General features: G+C 45.6%; 1 protein-coding gene across 5 annotated transcripts in view; it reads left to right on the top strand.

Annotated features, from left to right (window-relative positions):
* arhgap21a (Rho GTPase activating protein 21a) overlaps positions 1–17,924 on the top strand; it is a 134,610-nt gene that overhangs the window by 93,654 nt on the left and 23,032 nt on the right. For 3 of the 5 annotated variants that reach the window (XM_084049108.1, XM_084049107.1, XM_084049105.1), the window contains 4 exons: positions 5,588–5,666; positions 6,790–6,844; positions 10,539–10,562; positions 14,260–16,351. In XM_084049108.1, coding sequence (XP_083905234.1) covers positions 5,588–5,666; positions 6,790–6,844; positions 10,539–10,562; positions 14,260–16,351 — 2,250 coding nt within the window. Of the gene's footprint in view, positions 1–5,587; positions 5,667–6,789; positions 6,845–10,538; positions 10,563–12,091; positions 12,366–14,259; positions 16,352–17,924 lie in introns of those variants that run through there. The other 2 variants (XM_084049106.1, XM_084049109.1) reach the window with 2 other exon arrangements.

Genomic DNA, 17,924 nt, shown 5'->3' with positions numbered 1-17,924 from the left:
TCAGGGACAAATTTCATTTCATCGACACATTTGCTGGCCTGGCCTGGAATCGTACCTGGGGCAACCAGGGCCTCTGGCTCCCTAGGTGGGCTCACTAACCACTCAGCTATGGCCACAGTACAGACTGAGCCATTGGATAGACAGAATTGGATTTCATATGTGGTAAGTTATCATACAGCATGGGTTGCTTATTATATACATACAAGCTCATAACGCGTCACATTGTAGATCGGCTGTATGTGGTTACTGTAGGTGTTGTATTAATAATTACATCTGCAAAGTAACAAGTAACTAAAGCTGTCATCTGCTGTAATTGTAGTAGAGTAGAGTAGTAAAGTAAAAGTACCTAAAAATTGTACTGTGCATGTGGCAGGTGTGATTGGTGATGAGTGGATCCAATCCATGGGAATAGGGGGAATTCCAAATGATGATCACCTCAACGCATTGTTGGGGACAGGGATCGAACCAGCGACCTATGGATTCACAGGCTGCCTCTCTTCTCATTGAGCTAGAGATATGGCCTCCCTGATGGTGTCTGTTGATATCTATAGGTTTTTCCGTCCATTATGAACCAAGCCTCTATTTCGCTAACTACTGTAGATCACTGGTTCACAAAACATTTACCAATAAAGTTTTTTTTTTTGTCTCCTCGGACTGGAAACTAGTGAAAATAGTCGACCTACAAGCTCACAACGCGTTGCTATCTGAAAAGTTGTGAGATTGTAGATCGGCTATTTTCACAAGAAAGTATGTCATACATAAAAAACAACTACTCTCAAAAAAGCATTTCATGTTATTGTTAAAAAATTGCACATGTCTGAATTAACAGGGTCATGTTTTGTATAATGCAATATAAATGTAAACTGTAATCAGTGGGATTTGAACCAGGGACCTTCGGCACATGAGGCTCACACTCTACTGGTGGAGCTATTGAATCGACAGCATCAGATAGTGAGAAAGGAGAATCCAACAACACAAAACAAAAGGGCAAATGAATTACGTCATACATTGAAAATAACTACTTTCAAGTATGCATTTCTCGTTATCTTTAACAATTGCACATGCATTGATACAGTCATGTTGTGTGCAATGCAATTGAGTTGAGGTCTGCATGAGGTGAGATTTGAACCAGCGACCCTGTGGTATCAAGGCAGATGATTAAGCCATTGGGCCAACAGACCCGAACTGATGAAAAAGGAGTTCACACACATGACACACTTTCACGCAAATTGCTCAGAAATGCTGGATTTAAATGTTTTTCAAACTGCTCAAAATTGCAGACAATCTAAGGGCGGAGTTTACTGGTTAACAATTGCACATGCATTCATTGATACAGTCATGTTGTGTGCAATGCAATTATAATGAATTCTACATGACGTGGGATTCGAACCAGGAACCCTGTGGTTTCAAGGCAGATGATTAAGCCATTGGGCCAACAGACCTGTACTAGTGAAAAGGGAGTTCACACACATGACACACTTTCACGCAAATTGCTCAGAAATCCTTGGTTTAAATGTTTTTCAAACTGCTCAATATATTTCGGAATGGAAACTAGTGGAAAATAGTCGATCTACAAGCTCACAACGCGTTGCTATCTAAAAAGGTGTGAGATTGTAGATCGGCTATTTTCACAAGAAAGTATGTCATACATAAAAAAAAACTACTCTCAAAAGCATTTCGTGTTATTGTCTAAACATTGCACTTGTCTGAATTAACAGGGTCATGTTTTGTACAATGCAATTTAAATGTGAACTGTAATAAGTGGGATTCGAACCAGGGACCTTCGGCACATGAGACTCACACTCTACTGGTGGAGCTATCCAATACACAGCCTTAGACAGTGAAAAGGGAGAATCCAACAAAACAAAACAAAAGCGCGAATGAAGTACGTCATACATTGAAAAGAACTACTTTCAAGTATGCATTTCTCGTCATCTTTAACAATTGCACATGTATTCATTGGTATAGTCATGTTGTGTGCAATGCAATTATAATTAAGTCTACCTGAGGTGGGATTCGAACCGGCTACCCTATGGTTTCAAGGCAGATGATTAAGCGATCAAGCTATTGAACCAACACACCTGAACCTGTGAAAAAGGGCCTCAAACATGTATTTGACACAGTTTCATGCAAATTGCTCAGAAATCCTGGATTTAAATGTTTTTCAAACTGCTCAAAATTGCAGACAATCTAAGGGCAGAGCTTACTGGTCAAAGTGATACATGTGTTCCTCATGAGTCAAGGCACATGTGTAAGCAGGTTTAACGGCTGTCGGCCAAACGAGGCATGACTTTTGCCTGTTTAAAGTTTGCATTTTCAAAAAATTGCTATAGCGCCCCCCTTTGACCAATTGGAGTAAGATTGGTTTCAGTGATACTTGGAAGGACCCTCTACAATATTGCAAAGTGTCAAACAAATGTGAGTCTGCAAGTATGTGTTAGGGGCAGATGAATAATTTAAAAAAAGCTGCAATTTTCATTGGCTTATAAAAGCTTAACGTTTTCACTTATGGAAAATCCGCTAAGTTACGTCTGTCGGCATTGGTCCAAAGTTCATGTGTATACAGTTTCGTACAGATTGCTCATAAATCCCAGGAGAAGTGACATTTTTACTGCTTTTTACTGCTTTTCATAGAATTCGAAATGGTGGGAGATCTAAAGGTCAGAGGTCAAAAGTCAAACAGTGAAAGTTGTTAGGCATGAGGAGACGCATGTGTGTATCAAAGTTTCATGGCTGTAGGTCAAACAGGGCATGAGTTGTACCTGTTCAAAGTTGGCATATTTCAATTGAGTGCTACAGCGCCACCCTTTGGCCAATGGTTGTGAGTTTCGGGTTTTCGCCGTTTGGCATAGCCCTCTACCATATTGCCGAATTTCATAAAAAGTGACCAGGCGGTTAGGCCAGAACTGGCAAAACCGGCGGAAGAATAATAATGAAAGTGTAGAGATGTAATAGGGTTCGAAGCCTGATAGGCTCTCGAAACCTAATAAAACAGTTTGAATACACTTGGGGATTATTTTCTAACCATGATTTTACAGAATAAAAAAAAAATCGCGGGTCGCGGGGCGGGTTAATCCATAGATTTATATATGGGTTCGCGGGGCGGGTTGAGGCGGGTTGGGTTCCGTCGCGGGGCGGGGCGGGGCGGGTCATGAAAAAACCCGACCCGCGCATCACTAACGCACACGCATACACACTAACACACACACGCACACACACACACGCACGCACGCGCGCGCACGCACGCACACACACACACACACACACACACACACACACACACACACACACACACACACACACACACACACACACACACACACACACACACACACACACACACACACACACACACACACACACACACACACACACACACACACACACACACAGAATAAATACAGACAATACACACAGACGGTGAATTAACCCTTTAAGACCTGGAACTGTGTCATTTTTAGATTTGAGCTAAGAAAGCATTATTTTACACTTTGGGCTATTCAAAAATAGCAGATCTACAAGCTCATAGCGCGGCACCGAGTGCCGCGCTATGAGCTTGTAGATCTGCTATTTTTGAGAAATCGTGAAAATGTGTGCAAATCTACTGAATATATATATTTTTAAAGCGAACATTTTTAACTCAAATCTTTGCTTCTGGGGGTCCCTGGAACAAAATATTTTGATGGGGGTCCGCGGCCAAATACATATCATTTTGGGGGTCCTTGACATGAAAAAGATTGAGCACCACTGATATAGACATGTAGAATCGGCTTCAGGTCTCAATGGGTTAAAGCACCGCTCTGAGTCAAGAATGTGTGTACACACAGGTGTACGTGCACACACACACACACACACACCCACACACAGTACTTGCGGAGGCCGTGCCAGTCACACTCCCGCAGATAAACGGTAAACGGTGTGATTAATATTGTTGTTTGATGCCAGGATATTTCTCCATGGTTAAGTCTTTTCTTTTGTAAAGGCGGCCAGTCAAAACAAGTATGGAAGTTACATCATGAACTGGAGGTTGTTGTTCTAACCCCGGCCCTCCACTCTGTAAATCCCCCTACGGTTCATTCTGACTCTCACTTACCGTACGTGAATCATGTCTCTAAGGTTTGAGAAGTTTAAAATAACTTTAAATAATAACATAAAAAGGGGGTGGGGCTGGGGGGGCGGAATTCCTTTCAGGTTAGAAGACGTGTTTCACATGAGATGAAAACATTGGATGTTTTCCTTTTTTTTTCTCGTTCATTTTTGTTTCCATAAACCCATTAAGACCTGAGGCCGATTCGACACATGTCTTTTCAACAGTTTTCTCAAAAACCTATGTTGCTATATATCGTTGTTGTCGGGCAGAAACCTTGTATCTCCATTTTCTAACTTTTGGCTTTTTTTTCGTAAATTAACGCCCTACTTGATCATACTACAGCGTCTCTCAAAAGCAGCAGATCCACAAGCTCGAAACGCACTGCAAAGCGACGTGTTTTGAGCTTGTCGATCTGCTACTTTTGCTGTTTTTCAATTTGAATCCTAAAAAGTAACAGTTTTGGACATAATGAGGTTTCCACCCGACAGGGACGATATATAGCTCAAATCTAAAATCACACTTTCCCGGTTTTAAGAGTCAGCATTTTGGGGTATCTTTTGGTACGTTCTCCTGGTCTCCTACTCTAACCCACCTGTGTCCAACAACTTCCAGGGGGTGCGTGAAGGGGCCCTGCGGCTGACATAGAAATTATTCAGTTCCCTTCCATGTGTGTCCGGTCTCCTTTGTTTCAAATGGGAATGACACTGCGGTAACTAAAACCCTGGCCCCAGCTGCACCGCACTGTCAGTGTTGGTGCCAGGTTAGCGCTAGTGCGCTACAGGAAATGCTAAGTGGCCGAGACAAGTCCTCCCAACTCTCTCTCTTTCTCCTTTCTGCTTTTATCTCTGCTCCCCGCTCTCCGGGGACAGGGGAGTACACCGTTTTTCCCACAATTATCTGGTTTCTCTCCTCTCTCCCCCCACCCCGATCTCCTGTCTTCCTGTAAAAGATGGCCATCTACAGAGGACTTGAATGAATGGGTGCAGGGGGCCCTGACGCAGGGTCCCGTCTGTTGTAAACAACAAGCATTTTTGGGCGTTTGAGATTCTTGTGTTTCCGTGTCGTCTCGTGAGATTCGGGGCCACAGATCTGTCTTCCTCGCGCAGGCAGCGGGGGAAATGGTCCTCATTCCAAGACGGTCGGAGAGCTCATTGACAGGATTCTAGCCGAAGCGCAGAATGGATGTGGGGCTGAATCGAGGCTCTTTTTTAAAATTCTTATTTAAGGATATCAGGACACTTTGACTTGGAAGATGAAAAAGCAAGGCAAACAAACCTCCTACAGTAACTGTTAAAGCCCGATGTATGCTTAGTTGCGTGCTGGTGTTGCATGCCGTAAATAGCAGATATACAAGCTCACAACGCGTCACGTCGTGACGCGTTGTGAGCTTGTATATCTGCTATTTACCAGAGCACGACACCGGAGGTTTTACGTGGTCGTGTTGTCGTTAAAACATCTGATCTGGGACGTTAATTCTTTTGTGAATTCTCTCCCCAGGGGACCGCATTGTGAAGGTGAATGGAGAGAGCATTATTGGCAAGACTTACTCCCAAGTCATCGCCTTGATCCAGAACAGGTAAGGAGGGCTCCTTCTGCCTAGATTCACTTAACACACAGACAATATATCGTCTCTGTCAGGTGGAAACCTCATATGTCAGGATTAAAATTCAGAGGGACAGATCTACAAGCTCGAAACGTGTCGCTTTGAGCTTGTGGATCTTCTACTTTTGATGCTTTTGTTTGACACTGTAGTATGATCAAGTGGGGCGTTAATTTACGAAAAAACACAATAAAAATATGGAAATAAGAGGTTTCTGATCGACAGCAACGATATGTACACTTCTTTATGATCGACTGTTTCACAATCATTCAACAAAGTAATCACAGTTTCTCCAAGAAGACGCCCACCACCTGGACGCCTAATTTTCGGCTTAATGCTAGAATCTGTCAAAGAAGAAAACTCAACAGGGGAAAACACGCACAGATTTTCCAGGGAATTTCCTTATTAGTAGTCTTTGTGTTGTGGCAGCATGTGTTTTAGAGTTTTAAGCGTTGTCATTCTGTTCACACTCATTTTATTCACCACACCCATTTTATTTCACCATCTGTTAACATTGATTACATTCAGTAAAGACCCACCATTGTGATCCAGATTATCATTTCTGTGGACACATTGGAAAGGCCCCTTTTTGACTCATGTATTCCAATTTCTTTGCCCTGTCTGTCTCTTTATCTCTGTTTGTCTAACACAGTGTTTGCCAAACACTGGGTCGGGACACATTTGTAGGTCGTTTTTTGTTTTAAGAAAGCCACACAATTTCAGCCGATCAAACATTGAAAGAAATTACAGAAAAATCTGAAATTCCATAAAGAAATTAATTAATAAACGTCTTAAATGTTTTTATTAATCATTATTCAAACTATTCAAAATTGATGCGGCACGTTGTGAGCTTGATCTGCCATTTTCACTAGTTTGGGTTCCCGGGGAGATAAAATTTCTCTTTTGGGTCTCGAGCTAAAAGGTTTGGGAACCACTAGTCTTAACGTATTGCTCACTAACTTTCTCTCTGTCTCTCTCTCTGTCTGTCTGTCTGTCTCTCTCTGTCTGTCTGTTTGTCTCTCACTCTCTCTCTCTCTCTCTCTCTCTGTCTCTCTCTCTCTCTCTCTCTCTCTGTCTCTCTCTCTCATACATCCAACAGTGCTGATTCGTTGGAGCTGTGCGTGATGCCAAAGGATGAGGACATTTTGCAGTTGGTAAGAAAGCGGCTCATCGACAAACATTGCGTTGCTCTCCGGTACTTTAGTTTCAATTCTCACCAGGCTTCATGTGTGAGGGAGTGTGACCAGTTTGTCTCTGTGGCTATGTAAGAGTGGGAGCCATCATTCACCGTGCTGAGCTCCCCAAGGCACTTAGGCAGTGGTTCTCTAAGTGGGGTCGGGGGATCCCCAGGGGTCCTCGAAGGACTTCCAGGGGGGTCCCCAGCAAAAATGAGTGAACAAACATAGCCTCACAATCAGTTTAACCACTTTAACTCTATTTTATACTTGGGATATTCTAAAATAGCCAATCTGTGGATCGGCTATTCTTGAAAGAATTTGGAATAGTTAAAACATTTTTTTAACATACCTTCTCTTCTGGGGGTCCAGAAAAGAAAAGAAAATATTAGAACCACTGGACTACGGGTCCATCTTTACACTCTAGGAGTTAAATGAACACAGAGTGTATAAACCCTCTTTTACTCTACGTCTCATGGATTAGTGGCCAGCTACGTTGACACATGAAGAGGATTATTGTCTCTCAGGTTGGCCTGCTGGGGTTACCAAGACAATTCTGTAACCATAATAATGTAGCTACACACAGTAAACTCCTGAGCGTTTTTTTTAACTCTTGAGAGTGTAACAGTGGACCTATAAGGCAGTGGTTCTCAATCTTTTCAGGGCAGGGCTATTATTATAATTTTTCCGGACCGTCTTTGAGAAGCCATGCGTCATGTGCCATAAACGGTCCGGACCGTTTTTGACCCAATTTTATTTGTATACGTGGGGCCCACGTGGGGCGCTCTAACGAAACTTTGGGATCATCCAAGGAGTCTCTGAGAAGGAGAGGCCGGGTGTGGATCCATGTCAAAAATCCTTCCGGTCGGCCGCTCCAATGTTAACTCCTTGACTAAAAGCTTAATATCTCCATTTCTTTTTAATGTGGTGGAAGTGAGCCGTTTTCGATCGGCGATCACTCTGCAATGGAGGATCGTGTTAGAAATATTATTGTTCCAGGAGTTAGTCGGGACCCTCCGCCGTCTCACACGCACGCTTTGTTTACATCGGGGCTTCTACAGCACAAAACATACCAACGTAAGTGGATGGAAGATATGCAGGCACTGAACGTACAATATTTTAATAAACCTCTGGCACACAATGTGTTAAAAAGGTCTTAAAAGTCCTTAACTTGTCACTTTAGAAATGTGCAGATACCCCGTATGCACTTATACTGTACTTTTGATTTGTTTACTGTTCTTACATTAAGCAAAATCATGTGGGGACCCCCCTCCACAGGTTGAGAACCACTGCTGTAAGGGGTCCTGGCAAAGTGTCCTTGAGCAAGACACCGAACTCCTTCCTGTGCCAGACACTTTGGACACAACAACATCAGATTTTGTGTGTGTTTGATTGCATTTAGAGAGTGTGAGTCTTCAGGGTCCGTGACTGACCACCACAGAGCGATAACAACACAGCTGTTGACCTCCCCAAACATGTCTTTCTAAGAATACGTGGGCTTGAGTCAAAGCCTCCCCCCTTGCCGCCTTTGCGATGCTAAATTCCACTCATAGCTAGATAACTAGACCTGACCACAGCGCGCCAAAAAGCCACAGTATGTTGCTTTTGGCGTTTTGGAATCCGTCTGAACACCCACGACAAGGGGCCTAAGAAGCAGTTAGCTGTTTTCCTCAAGAGGAAAAGTCTTAATTATCTTATCAGGCATTGATTTATTACCAGTAAAGCAGTTTTTTTCCTTTCAGGAGACAAGCTGCCATTAGTCTGTCATTAGATTTATGAGTTTTCTACTGCCGTGTAATGGCTGATTTATACTTGGTGGTGCACCAAAAAAAATAGCAGATCTACAAAGCTGCACGCCGCTTGTAGTTCTGCTGTTTTCTGTGTGTGACGCTGGCGTGCAACTAACTATGCACCTAACTATAAATCAGGTTTAAACAAGACAAAGTGTAGTACGACATGAAACGAGGAGGACACGACGTCAGTGGTCTGTCTCTCTTCCTGTTTGGACGCTCACTCTGTGCACGTCCACCATGGTTACTAGATGACTGTAGCTGTGAATAACCATCATGAATAACAGTCATCACACCATCACTAGGGCTGTCACCATTATGACATTGCACTTGACGACTAATTGTCTTTTAGGGCTTTGTATTAAGAGTTGCACGGGGCAAAAAAACGAATAAATGGCCAACTTCAATTAAAAAAAAGGATTATGGCCAAAAAACGCCATATTTTATATTTTAGACTAAAGTTTTGTCACAAAATGGTGGATATAGCCGATCTATACGCTCGTAAATCTGCCATTTCCACCATTTAAAAAAATGGATGAACCTTTTCTCAACATGGAAACGATTACGATTATGCAAAAATAATAGCAATCATCTCAAATAATTCGCGATTAGGCAATTATGTAATAATTGTGACAGGCCCATCACCATTGTCTGAAGACATCTCTATTCCGCCTAGGAAAAAATCAGTAGCGTTGAACACTGCATGCTCTGTTGATGCTCTCTATTTCTCCCTCTCTCCCTCTATCTCTCTTCCTCTGTTTGACCTTCTCAACGCACGACAGAGGCTTGTGCATTTTCTGAACCGGCGATGCGTGAAGGAACGGTGGAAGGCAACGTGAGGGATGCTTCCTACATATACTGTACATTGACGATACTAGACAGAGAGCGCGTGCAGGGTGCCTCTTTAACTGCCGCAGAGTTTATGAGTCAGTGTGTAGGTTTAAACGCAGATGAACCCGAGGCACACGGATGCAAAATGTGTCATTTTGCATACTTAGCATTGCAGCTGAGGGGTGTGTGTGAGTGTATGTGTGTGTATGTGCGTGCGTGCGCGTCCCTGCGTGTGCAGTCACTGAGCCTTTTGCTACCAGAGGGAGAACAGCTGCAGTCAGCTGATATCTCTCATGTTGTTTACTTGAGAGAGCGAGAGAGAGAGGGATAGTATGGAGGCATGCTAGCAGAACAGATTCTACAGATGACAGAGGAGAGAGAAAGGGAGGGAGAGGGAGAAGAGTGAATGTGGAGCATCTGCTGTTGGAATGCCATGCAGAGAAACCAGGGAGAGGGGGAGGAGGGGAATGATGAGACGGTATGATTGACAGTTAGAGTGTGTCATCATCAAGTGAGAGCGAATAAGAGATGGACGAAGAAAAACAGACTGATGAGATGTAGAGAAGAGTAGAGAGCGAGAGAGCAGTAGTATTAGTAGGACTAATGCTATAGTGGTACTGTTGGACTACACAGCTCATCCACGCTTAACGGGACAGCAGGACAACCCCAGGCCTGACTGACTGACGGACGGACGGACAGGTTGGCATGTCCCCCACGACGCCTCCTCTCCTCTCCTCTTCCTCCTCTTCCTCTTCTCCTGCTGCCCCCCGCCCCGTGCTTCCAACGCCCTCAGTCCACTTCCACACACAGCGTACACACGTTGTGTATTTTTAGCTCCTGGCTGCAAGCCGAAGAGAACATGCCTCCTCCTTCTCCGTCGGTCTCTGTGACCTCCTCCTCCTCCTCCGCCGTCGTCGGTGTCACGGTGCCTCTGGTTTCTCTCTCTCTCTCTGTGTCATTCTTAACGCTCACCTTTCTTTCTCTTTCTGTGTGTTTTCTCCCTCTGCCTTGCCTTTCCCCCTCCTCCTCCTCCTGCGTGCCGTGGACTACAGTTTTCCAGGGATATCACTGCTCTGGTAAGGAGGGGAATCTTTGCTATACTAACTTTAACTCACCAGGTCTCGTCTTGTGCTCGTCCCAAGTTGAACCTTTTCGTCTCCCTCACCCAATAGGAGTACCGATGTCCTGACGTCACTACCGCTATCCCCCCCTGGGTAACCCGAATTTTTTTTCTGAGTGGTGCCAACCACTCCTATATCTGACTTTGTCTGTGTGTCCGTCCGTATGTATGTCCAATAAACAAACATTGATGACAACATCAATACGGGGCTCATCAAAGGCACCACTCTCTTCACACAGGGTGTGATTTTTCTATTACAAATACCATAGGGAAATCTTAGATTGCGTCGTATAAGAACTGTGTTCCAAAAATAAACAGATCAGCCCGGCGATAATTTATCCAAAGATTAACAATTTTGTCAGGCATGTGACTATGTGTCGTTTACGATGTTGAGTTACATTTGTTAACGTCTGTGTTTGGAGAAAATGTATTTATTTTCTCACTCTTTGGATTAACTTTTTCACCGTCAGCTGATGCTGAGTAAAATGGCCGGGCTGATTTTGTTTATTTTCGGAACACAGTTCTTATATGACGCGATCTAAGATGACCCTATGGGTGATAGCGTGACCCAGGGAGGATAGCGGCCTATAGTGGCAGTGATGTCTGACTTCGGTTCTCAATGCACCACCACCCACCGTAGCACACAGTCAAATCTAGAGTGTTGTTAACCATTAAAAAATAGCTAATCTACAACCTCACAGTGCGTCTCAACACAACGTGTTTTGCGGAATCGGCTCTTTTCCAAAGACAAGCGATATATAATGACGTGCCCCACAATAGGGATTGAAAGTGGTTAAAGGATTTTTGCTGTGTAATCATATTCCCCACACCTTCACGTCAGTCCCCTAAAACCCCAATAATATATCGTCACTGTCGGGGCAGAAACCTTGTACAGTATGTCCATATTTCAACTTGGCGTTGTGAACTTGTAGATCTGCTATTTTCACTATTTGAAATCATTTTTTAAATAATAATAATAAAGGAATGCTTTCGGACATACACAAGGTTTTTCCACCTGACGGTGACGAATTATGCACAGTACCCTCCCCTGTGAGAGAACACCTTCCTTAACCATGTACTGTATTTGTGGAAAAGGCTCTATAACCATGTACTGTATTTGTGGAAAAGGCTCTATAACCATGTACTGTATTTTGTGGAAAAGGTTCTACACAGAATATACTGTAAGTGTATATTCTCTGCTTCAAGCAGACCTCAGAGCATTGAGTGTTTCTTTCATAGCTAGGGAAGTTAGCTGTCGATTTGTATACGTGCTTTTCCTTTTTTTATCTGCCCTCAGTGTGACTTGATGCAATCAAAGAGGGGGAGGTGCCTGGCTGGCAGAGGGCAGCAGGCCATGTCTCTCTGTTGCTTTTCAAGTCCAAACGTAACCCGACACCTCAGGTGGAGCGCTATTGATTAAAGTCCAACAACACGCCTACCTACTCTCTCTTTCACTCCCTCCCTTATCATTTACTCAGTGAGCTCGCATGGCACTAGGATGGGAGAATCGATACCGGAGCAGACTCTGTGAAGTGGTTTTATTGACACGTGGGGAATGTTAAGATATTTTTAATTATTTTTTTATCATTTTACTTTTGTATTTGATTGAGTTTTGATGAGGGCACAGCTGAACATAGGCGATAGCTGAGTTTCTTTTGGAGTAATGCTGACAGAGGTAGATCTCATTGCCATGAGGGACAGACATACATGTCCCAAAGTCTCCGTCTCCTCCTCATGTCTCCGGATCTTCTCCTCAAAGGTGGGTTAAACCCCCCCCCCCCCCCCCCCCCCACCCAGACCAGCTTAAACCTCCCACCGTTTTTATACTGGACCTGGCAGCCTGCCATCATGTCTTTTCCCTAATTTCCCAACTTACCAAGGCATCTGTTGCTTTTTTCTTTTTCCTTTTTCGGTCCGTTTATATTTGGATTGGTTTACACGGCGTGACCCCGTATCCAGTATCACGCTCTAAGAGAGAGAATTGAGAAACTGTCAAAAGAGGAATGTTTGGTTTGGAGCAGTCCATACCGCTTGTGTTATCTTTTCTGTTTAGCGTTGGATCTCTCTGTTTGATTTTATGATCTGCATCCAGTTGTCCACCACCGTAGCAGTGACAGAGACTGATTGCCTTCCTGATAAAGATAACCTCATCATCTCACAGACAGTGGCTCTGATCAGTTCCAACATTAAATAGTTTGCTTTAGCAAACATGTCACCGGTCGCTACTGTCCGCTTTGAGCTAGTTATTATGGTTTTGATATATTAGATAGATATTTCTTTCAGTTTGGGTGTTTGATGTCAGTTTAGATTTATGTAGTTTCATGAGTGCATACATCGTGGCAGTTTTAGCTATAGGAATTGGGCTAGTTTGTTATTTAGTTTTGGTTTTTCAGGTATTATGAGGAAAGTCTTGATTTATAGAAGCTGGAAAAGATTGCATGTCACCAGATAAAACTATTTTATTTAGTGTATTATTATTTTTACTTTAGTTTAAATTGTATTTTAAGTTAACACCCCCCACCCCTCCCCACCCCTTTTAGTTAACTATAATAACCCTGCTTTGAATTTGAATGTTTGTTAACCTTTATAGATTCAACGGTGGTGAAGAGTCACACAGTGAAGTTAGGAGGGGTGGAGGATGGATTGAACCGATGGACATTACGTCTACATGTTTAACCCATTCAGACCGGGAAAGAATCTGTCATTTTGAGATTTCTTTGGCTTTTCAAAAATAGCAGATATACAAGCTCACCTACCATGACATCATCGGTAGCAAGATTTAAGAAATACAAGCTTGTAGCTTGTATATCTGCTATTTTTGAATAGCCAAAGTATAAAATAATGGTTATAGCTAAAAATCTAAAATGGCACAGATGCTTTCCCGGATTGAATGGGTGAACTACCTTCTGGGTGTTGCATGATGCGGTCACTGCTATTATGTGTGCCTGCATGCACTGCATACATATAGCAGTGTATAGAACCACGTCATGGTGTTACTACTCCTAATAAACACTATTTAGACCTGTACGTATGTGCAGCTTAATTTCTATCGTCCAACATACTGTATAGATCCTGTTTAATGCATCCCTCATCCCTTTCCCTTAATACTGTCCTTGGAGTAAGTCATGCTACTGTAACTAGCCTCAGGTTGGCCGTGATGGTCTTCAAGGACATCAAAAGCTGTGTTTATACTTTGGTTTCATACCGGTGACGCGTACCAGAAATAGCTGATATACAAGCTGACAATGCACGTTTCTTTGCCCCCGACGTGTTGGGAGCGTGTAGATCTGCTATGTTCGTTGTGTGACACTGCACACAACAAAGCATGTCAGGCCCTTAAATATCGTTGCTGTCGGGCAGAAATATCTTATCTCCATATTTTAACATTTTTTGCTTTTTTTTCGTAAATGAATGCCCTACTTGATCATACTACAGCGTCACACAAAAGCATCAAAAGTAGAAGCTCTGCAAGCTCGAAACGCGGTGCGAAGCGACACGTTTTGAGCTTGTAGATCTGCTACTTTAACTATTTTTGAATTTGAATCCTGAAAAGTAACAGTTGTAGACACAACAGGTTTCCACCCGACAGAGACGATATAATCTATTTTAATGCTGCTGCTCGAATGACGTCATTTCCCTTCATGTCTTCGCAGGCCTATTCCCAGGACGCGTACCTCAAAGGAAATGACGCGTACAGCGGCAACGCCCGGAACATCCCCGAGCCCCCTCCCATATGCTACCCTCGGTTAGAGGTCAAAGCGACGGGCTTGGCCCAGTCCTCCGAGCCAACAACCGCCGCGGCGGCGGCCACCACGGAACCCCTCCGGGGCTCGTCTCAGGGGTCCGGGAGACGAGGGGCGGGAGCGGGAGCGGACGCCGGGTACCGCGTGGAGATCCCCGTCCCGCCGCCGTCTCCTCCCTCGCCGCAGCAGCAGGCGTCCAAGACGCAGGCGGTGGTGTGTGCGCGCAATGACAGTGTCATAAGGACAGCATCAGTGGCGTCCCCCGACACAGTGGACAGGGGGTCCCACGCGGCTCGGGCCGGACCCAGCCACAGGACAGAGGAGAACCGGTACGTCCCCCCTGCACCTCCCCCAGACAGCAGACCCAGGCCCCTCTTAACCTCAGCACCTCCCGCTGCGTCGCAGCCGCAGTACGCCCCTCCCCTCGTCACCGCGGGCGCAGACCCCCCGCCGGTCTTCCCCTCGCCCTCCAGGCCCCGCCAGATCTACGCAGACACTTTATCCCCGCCCGTACAAGCCACGTCCCTGGCCCCCCCCGCCTCCCCCGGCTGTGCCCTCTCCCCCGCCCTCTCCCCTGCCCTCTCCCCCGCCCCCTCGCCCTACGCGCCCTCCCCTACCGCCCCCTCCACCCCCCTGCACCAGCAGAACATCGACTGGCGGAACTACACCACCTACAAGGATTACATCGACACCAAGAGGCGGCACAACTACGGCTGCCGCACCATCCAGGAGCGCCTCGACAGCCTGCGCGCCGCCACCGCCGTAGCGGGCAGCGGCTCCGCCTACTCCGCGCAAGCTCCGCTCACCCCCCCTCCGTCCAGCACAGCCCACAGAGGGCCGGCGTCCAGCTCCCAGGCCAGGCGGAGGAGCGCGTCACACGACCGAGGTGGGGCGGCGACGGCAGCGGGATGCCAGGGCGCTACGGCGGCGGGGACGCCGCTACGCAGCGTTTCCCAGGAGAGACTAGGTAGTGGCGGTGCGGCGGAGAGGCCGGCGACGTCATCGACCAGGAAATGGCCCCGGAGCGCCTCGCAGGACGCGCTGCCGTCCTCCTCCGCCGCGGGGGTCGCCGAACCTCGGGCGCGGTCCTGTGACTACCTGGGGAGGCAGCCTGGGGGGTCCCAGGCGCCCCTCGGGGACGGAAGGGCAGGGCACAACCGGACAGAACTGGAGGACAGGCTCCTGCCTGGCCGAGGAGGAGGAGAGGAGGCCAGAGGGGCGGCGGGTGGTCTTAGAGCTCTGCCCCAGCCCCATAGGACCCAGTCTGGGCAGGAAGCCGAAGGGCGAGGACGGGACGGATTCTCACGCTCGCCTCTCACCGCTCCTGTGTTTACTAAAGGTACGACGGATTCGGCGCCACCGCCCTCTCGGGCAGACAGTCTCAAAAGTAGGCCGTCGCGTCTGCCCGTCAAATACTCCCTCTCGGACACGTCGGCCTCCGTACCGTGCGTGGCGGCCGCGGCCGCGGACCCCCTCAGAGACCAAAGAGCCGCGCTGACGGCCAACCACCTGGGCTACCCCTCCTCCCCCCTGCAGAGCCTGCAGCTCAGGGTGCGAGCCGACAGTCTGAAGCTGGAGAGCAGGCAGCCGGAGCAGCACCCGGCGGGGCTCTCCGGCAGGTCCGCCTCGTGCTCGGGGGCGTCCTCCAAGCTTCAGAGACAGACGCACGTCGGGGGCTTCGCGTCCTCGTCCTCCGGCTCGTCCAGCGGCAGCAGGCCGGCGGCGGAGTGCGTGGAAGGAGCGGACGCCACCGTGGTGGTGCTGAGAAGGGACAAGAGCAACTCGGGAGCAAACCTCCTCCCCATCCGCCACCCGTCCTACATCCTGGCTATCCACGACCACCACGAGGGCCCGGAGGCGCGGTCTCTGTCCACGCCGGCGTTGGTGAACGTCAGTCTGGCGGAGGGAGGCGGATGGTCTCCCGTAAGACGTCTGGGAGACACGCGCCACGCCTCCGACTCCAACAACCTGGATGACTCCCTGGACTCCATCCCGTTCATAGGTAAGATGTAGTTTAACAATGATAATAACTAATGTTGCATCTCACAATGTAAATGTGTAGTGTACAGTAGGGACAGCTTATTAGGGAGACTGTAATTAAGAATTTACACTCGATTAAGCCTAATTTATACTTGTATAAAGCATTTCGCTTAACATTTTGCTCACCGAATACAACAAAAAGAAAAACTATTTTAAGCTCACAAGTGTCTTCTCTGGAGGTACTGCAAGAGTCAGTAAAGCGTTGTAAGCATGTAAAGCAGTGGTTCTCAAACCTTTTCATGCCAAGGACCCCCAAATGAATGTGTTTTTGGCAACAGACTCCCATCTGAAAATATGACGTGCCAGGCAGGTACCCCCATACAAGATTTGTGTTTCGTTTTTTTTCCAACAACACAAATTTTAATCAAAGCTTCAAAATGTTTCACATGTTTCAAATGTTTCACATTTCAAAATGTTTCACATTTTGAAATGTTTCACATTTTGAAAGATCTACAAGCTCGCCAGGCGTCACATTAGAAAAACATTTTGAAAATATGTGAAAAATGTTCAACATGGAAATGATTATGACGATGATGCAAAAATAACCATCTCAAATAATTGCGATTAGGCGATGATGTAATAATTGTGACAGGCCGAGACAGAACTGTTGCTCACCTCAGCTTGCTGTTGTAGCTCCGCCTCTCAACCTTAGTCACCTTCACCACATGTTACCAGTGGTGGAAAAAGTACTACATTTTTTACCTAAATAAAAGTATCAATACTGCAATGTAGAAGTACTCTGTTACAAGTAAAAGTGCGGAATTAAAAATGTACCTGAGTAAAAGTACAAAAGTATTGGTATCCAAATGTACTTAAAGTACCAAAAGTAAAAGTACCCAAATGTTTGAAAATAGCCTAGGTATAAAATAGGGCTAAAGTGGTTAATGTATGTTTTATAATGTAATCATTTATGTCTGCGAATTAACTAGTAAGTAAAGTTTTCAAATAATTGTAGTGGAGTAAAAGTACAATATTTGCGTCTGAGATGTAGTGTAGTAGAAGTAAAAGCACTGGAAATGTAAAATACTCGAGTAAAGTAAAAAATACCTCAAAATTATACTCAAGTACAGTACATGAGTAGATGTACTTTACACCACTGCATGTTACCATGGCAACTAGAGAGAGGCAGGGGAGCCTATGGAAAGAATTACACCTCATGATGTGTGACATGATGTGAGAAAAGATGTACCTCTCTAGAATATAATAAGACATTACACTATAATAGGCCATGCTTCTTAGCACACGTTTTATCCCAGGCCATGTACAGTACATGATTAAATGAGACGTAGAATGACTGAATAGATTTGCAGGGTCACTGTTCACTGTGTGTCTTTTCATTTGGCTCGAGGGGCTTTCTATTTTAGAAGGGCAGGAGTTTCAGATGCTCCATTTAACCACCAGAGGAGAAAAGAGCCACTGTAATTGAGAAGGAAGAGGAGAGAGAGAGTGTGTGTGTGTGTCCGTACGTGTGTGTAGCTGCAACTATTGATTATAATATTCTATTGATTGGTTGTTTGTTTGATTAATCTAATAAT

The sequence above is a fragment of the Gymnoscopelus microlampas genome, assembly GCF_963454915.1.
Source record: "Gymnoscopelus microlampas genome assembly, chromosome: 22".
NCBI classification, from domain to species: Eukaryota; Metazoa; Chordata; class Actinopteri; order Myctophiformes; family Myctophidae; genus Gymnoscopelus; species Gymnoscopelus microlampas.
Note: the sequence above shows the minus strand (reverse complement) of the source record. Positions and strands in the feature narration are given on the sequence as shown.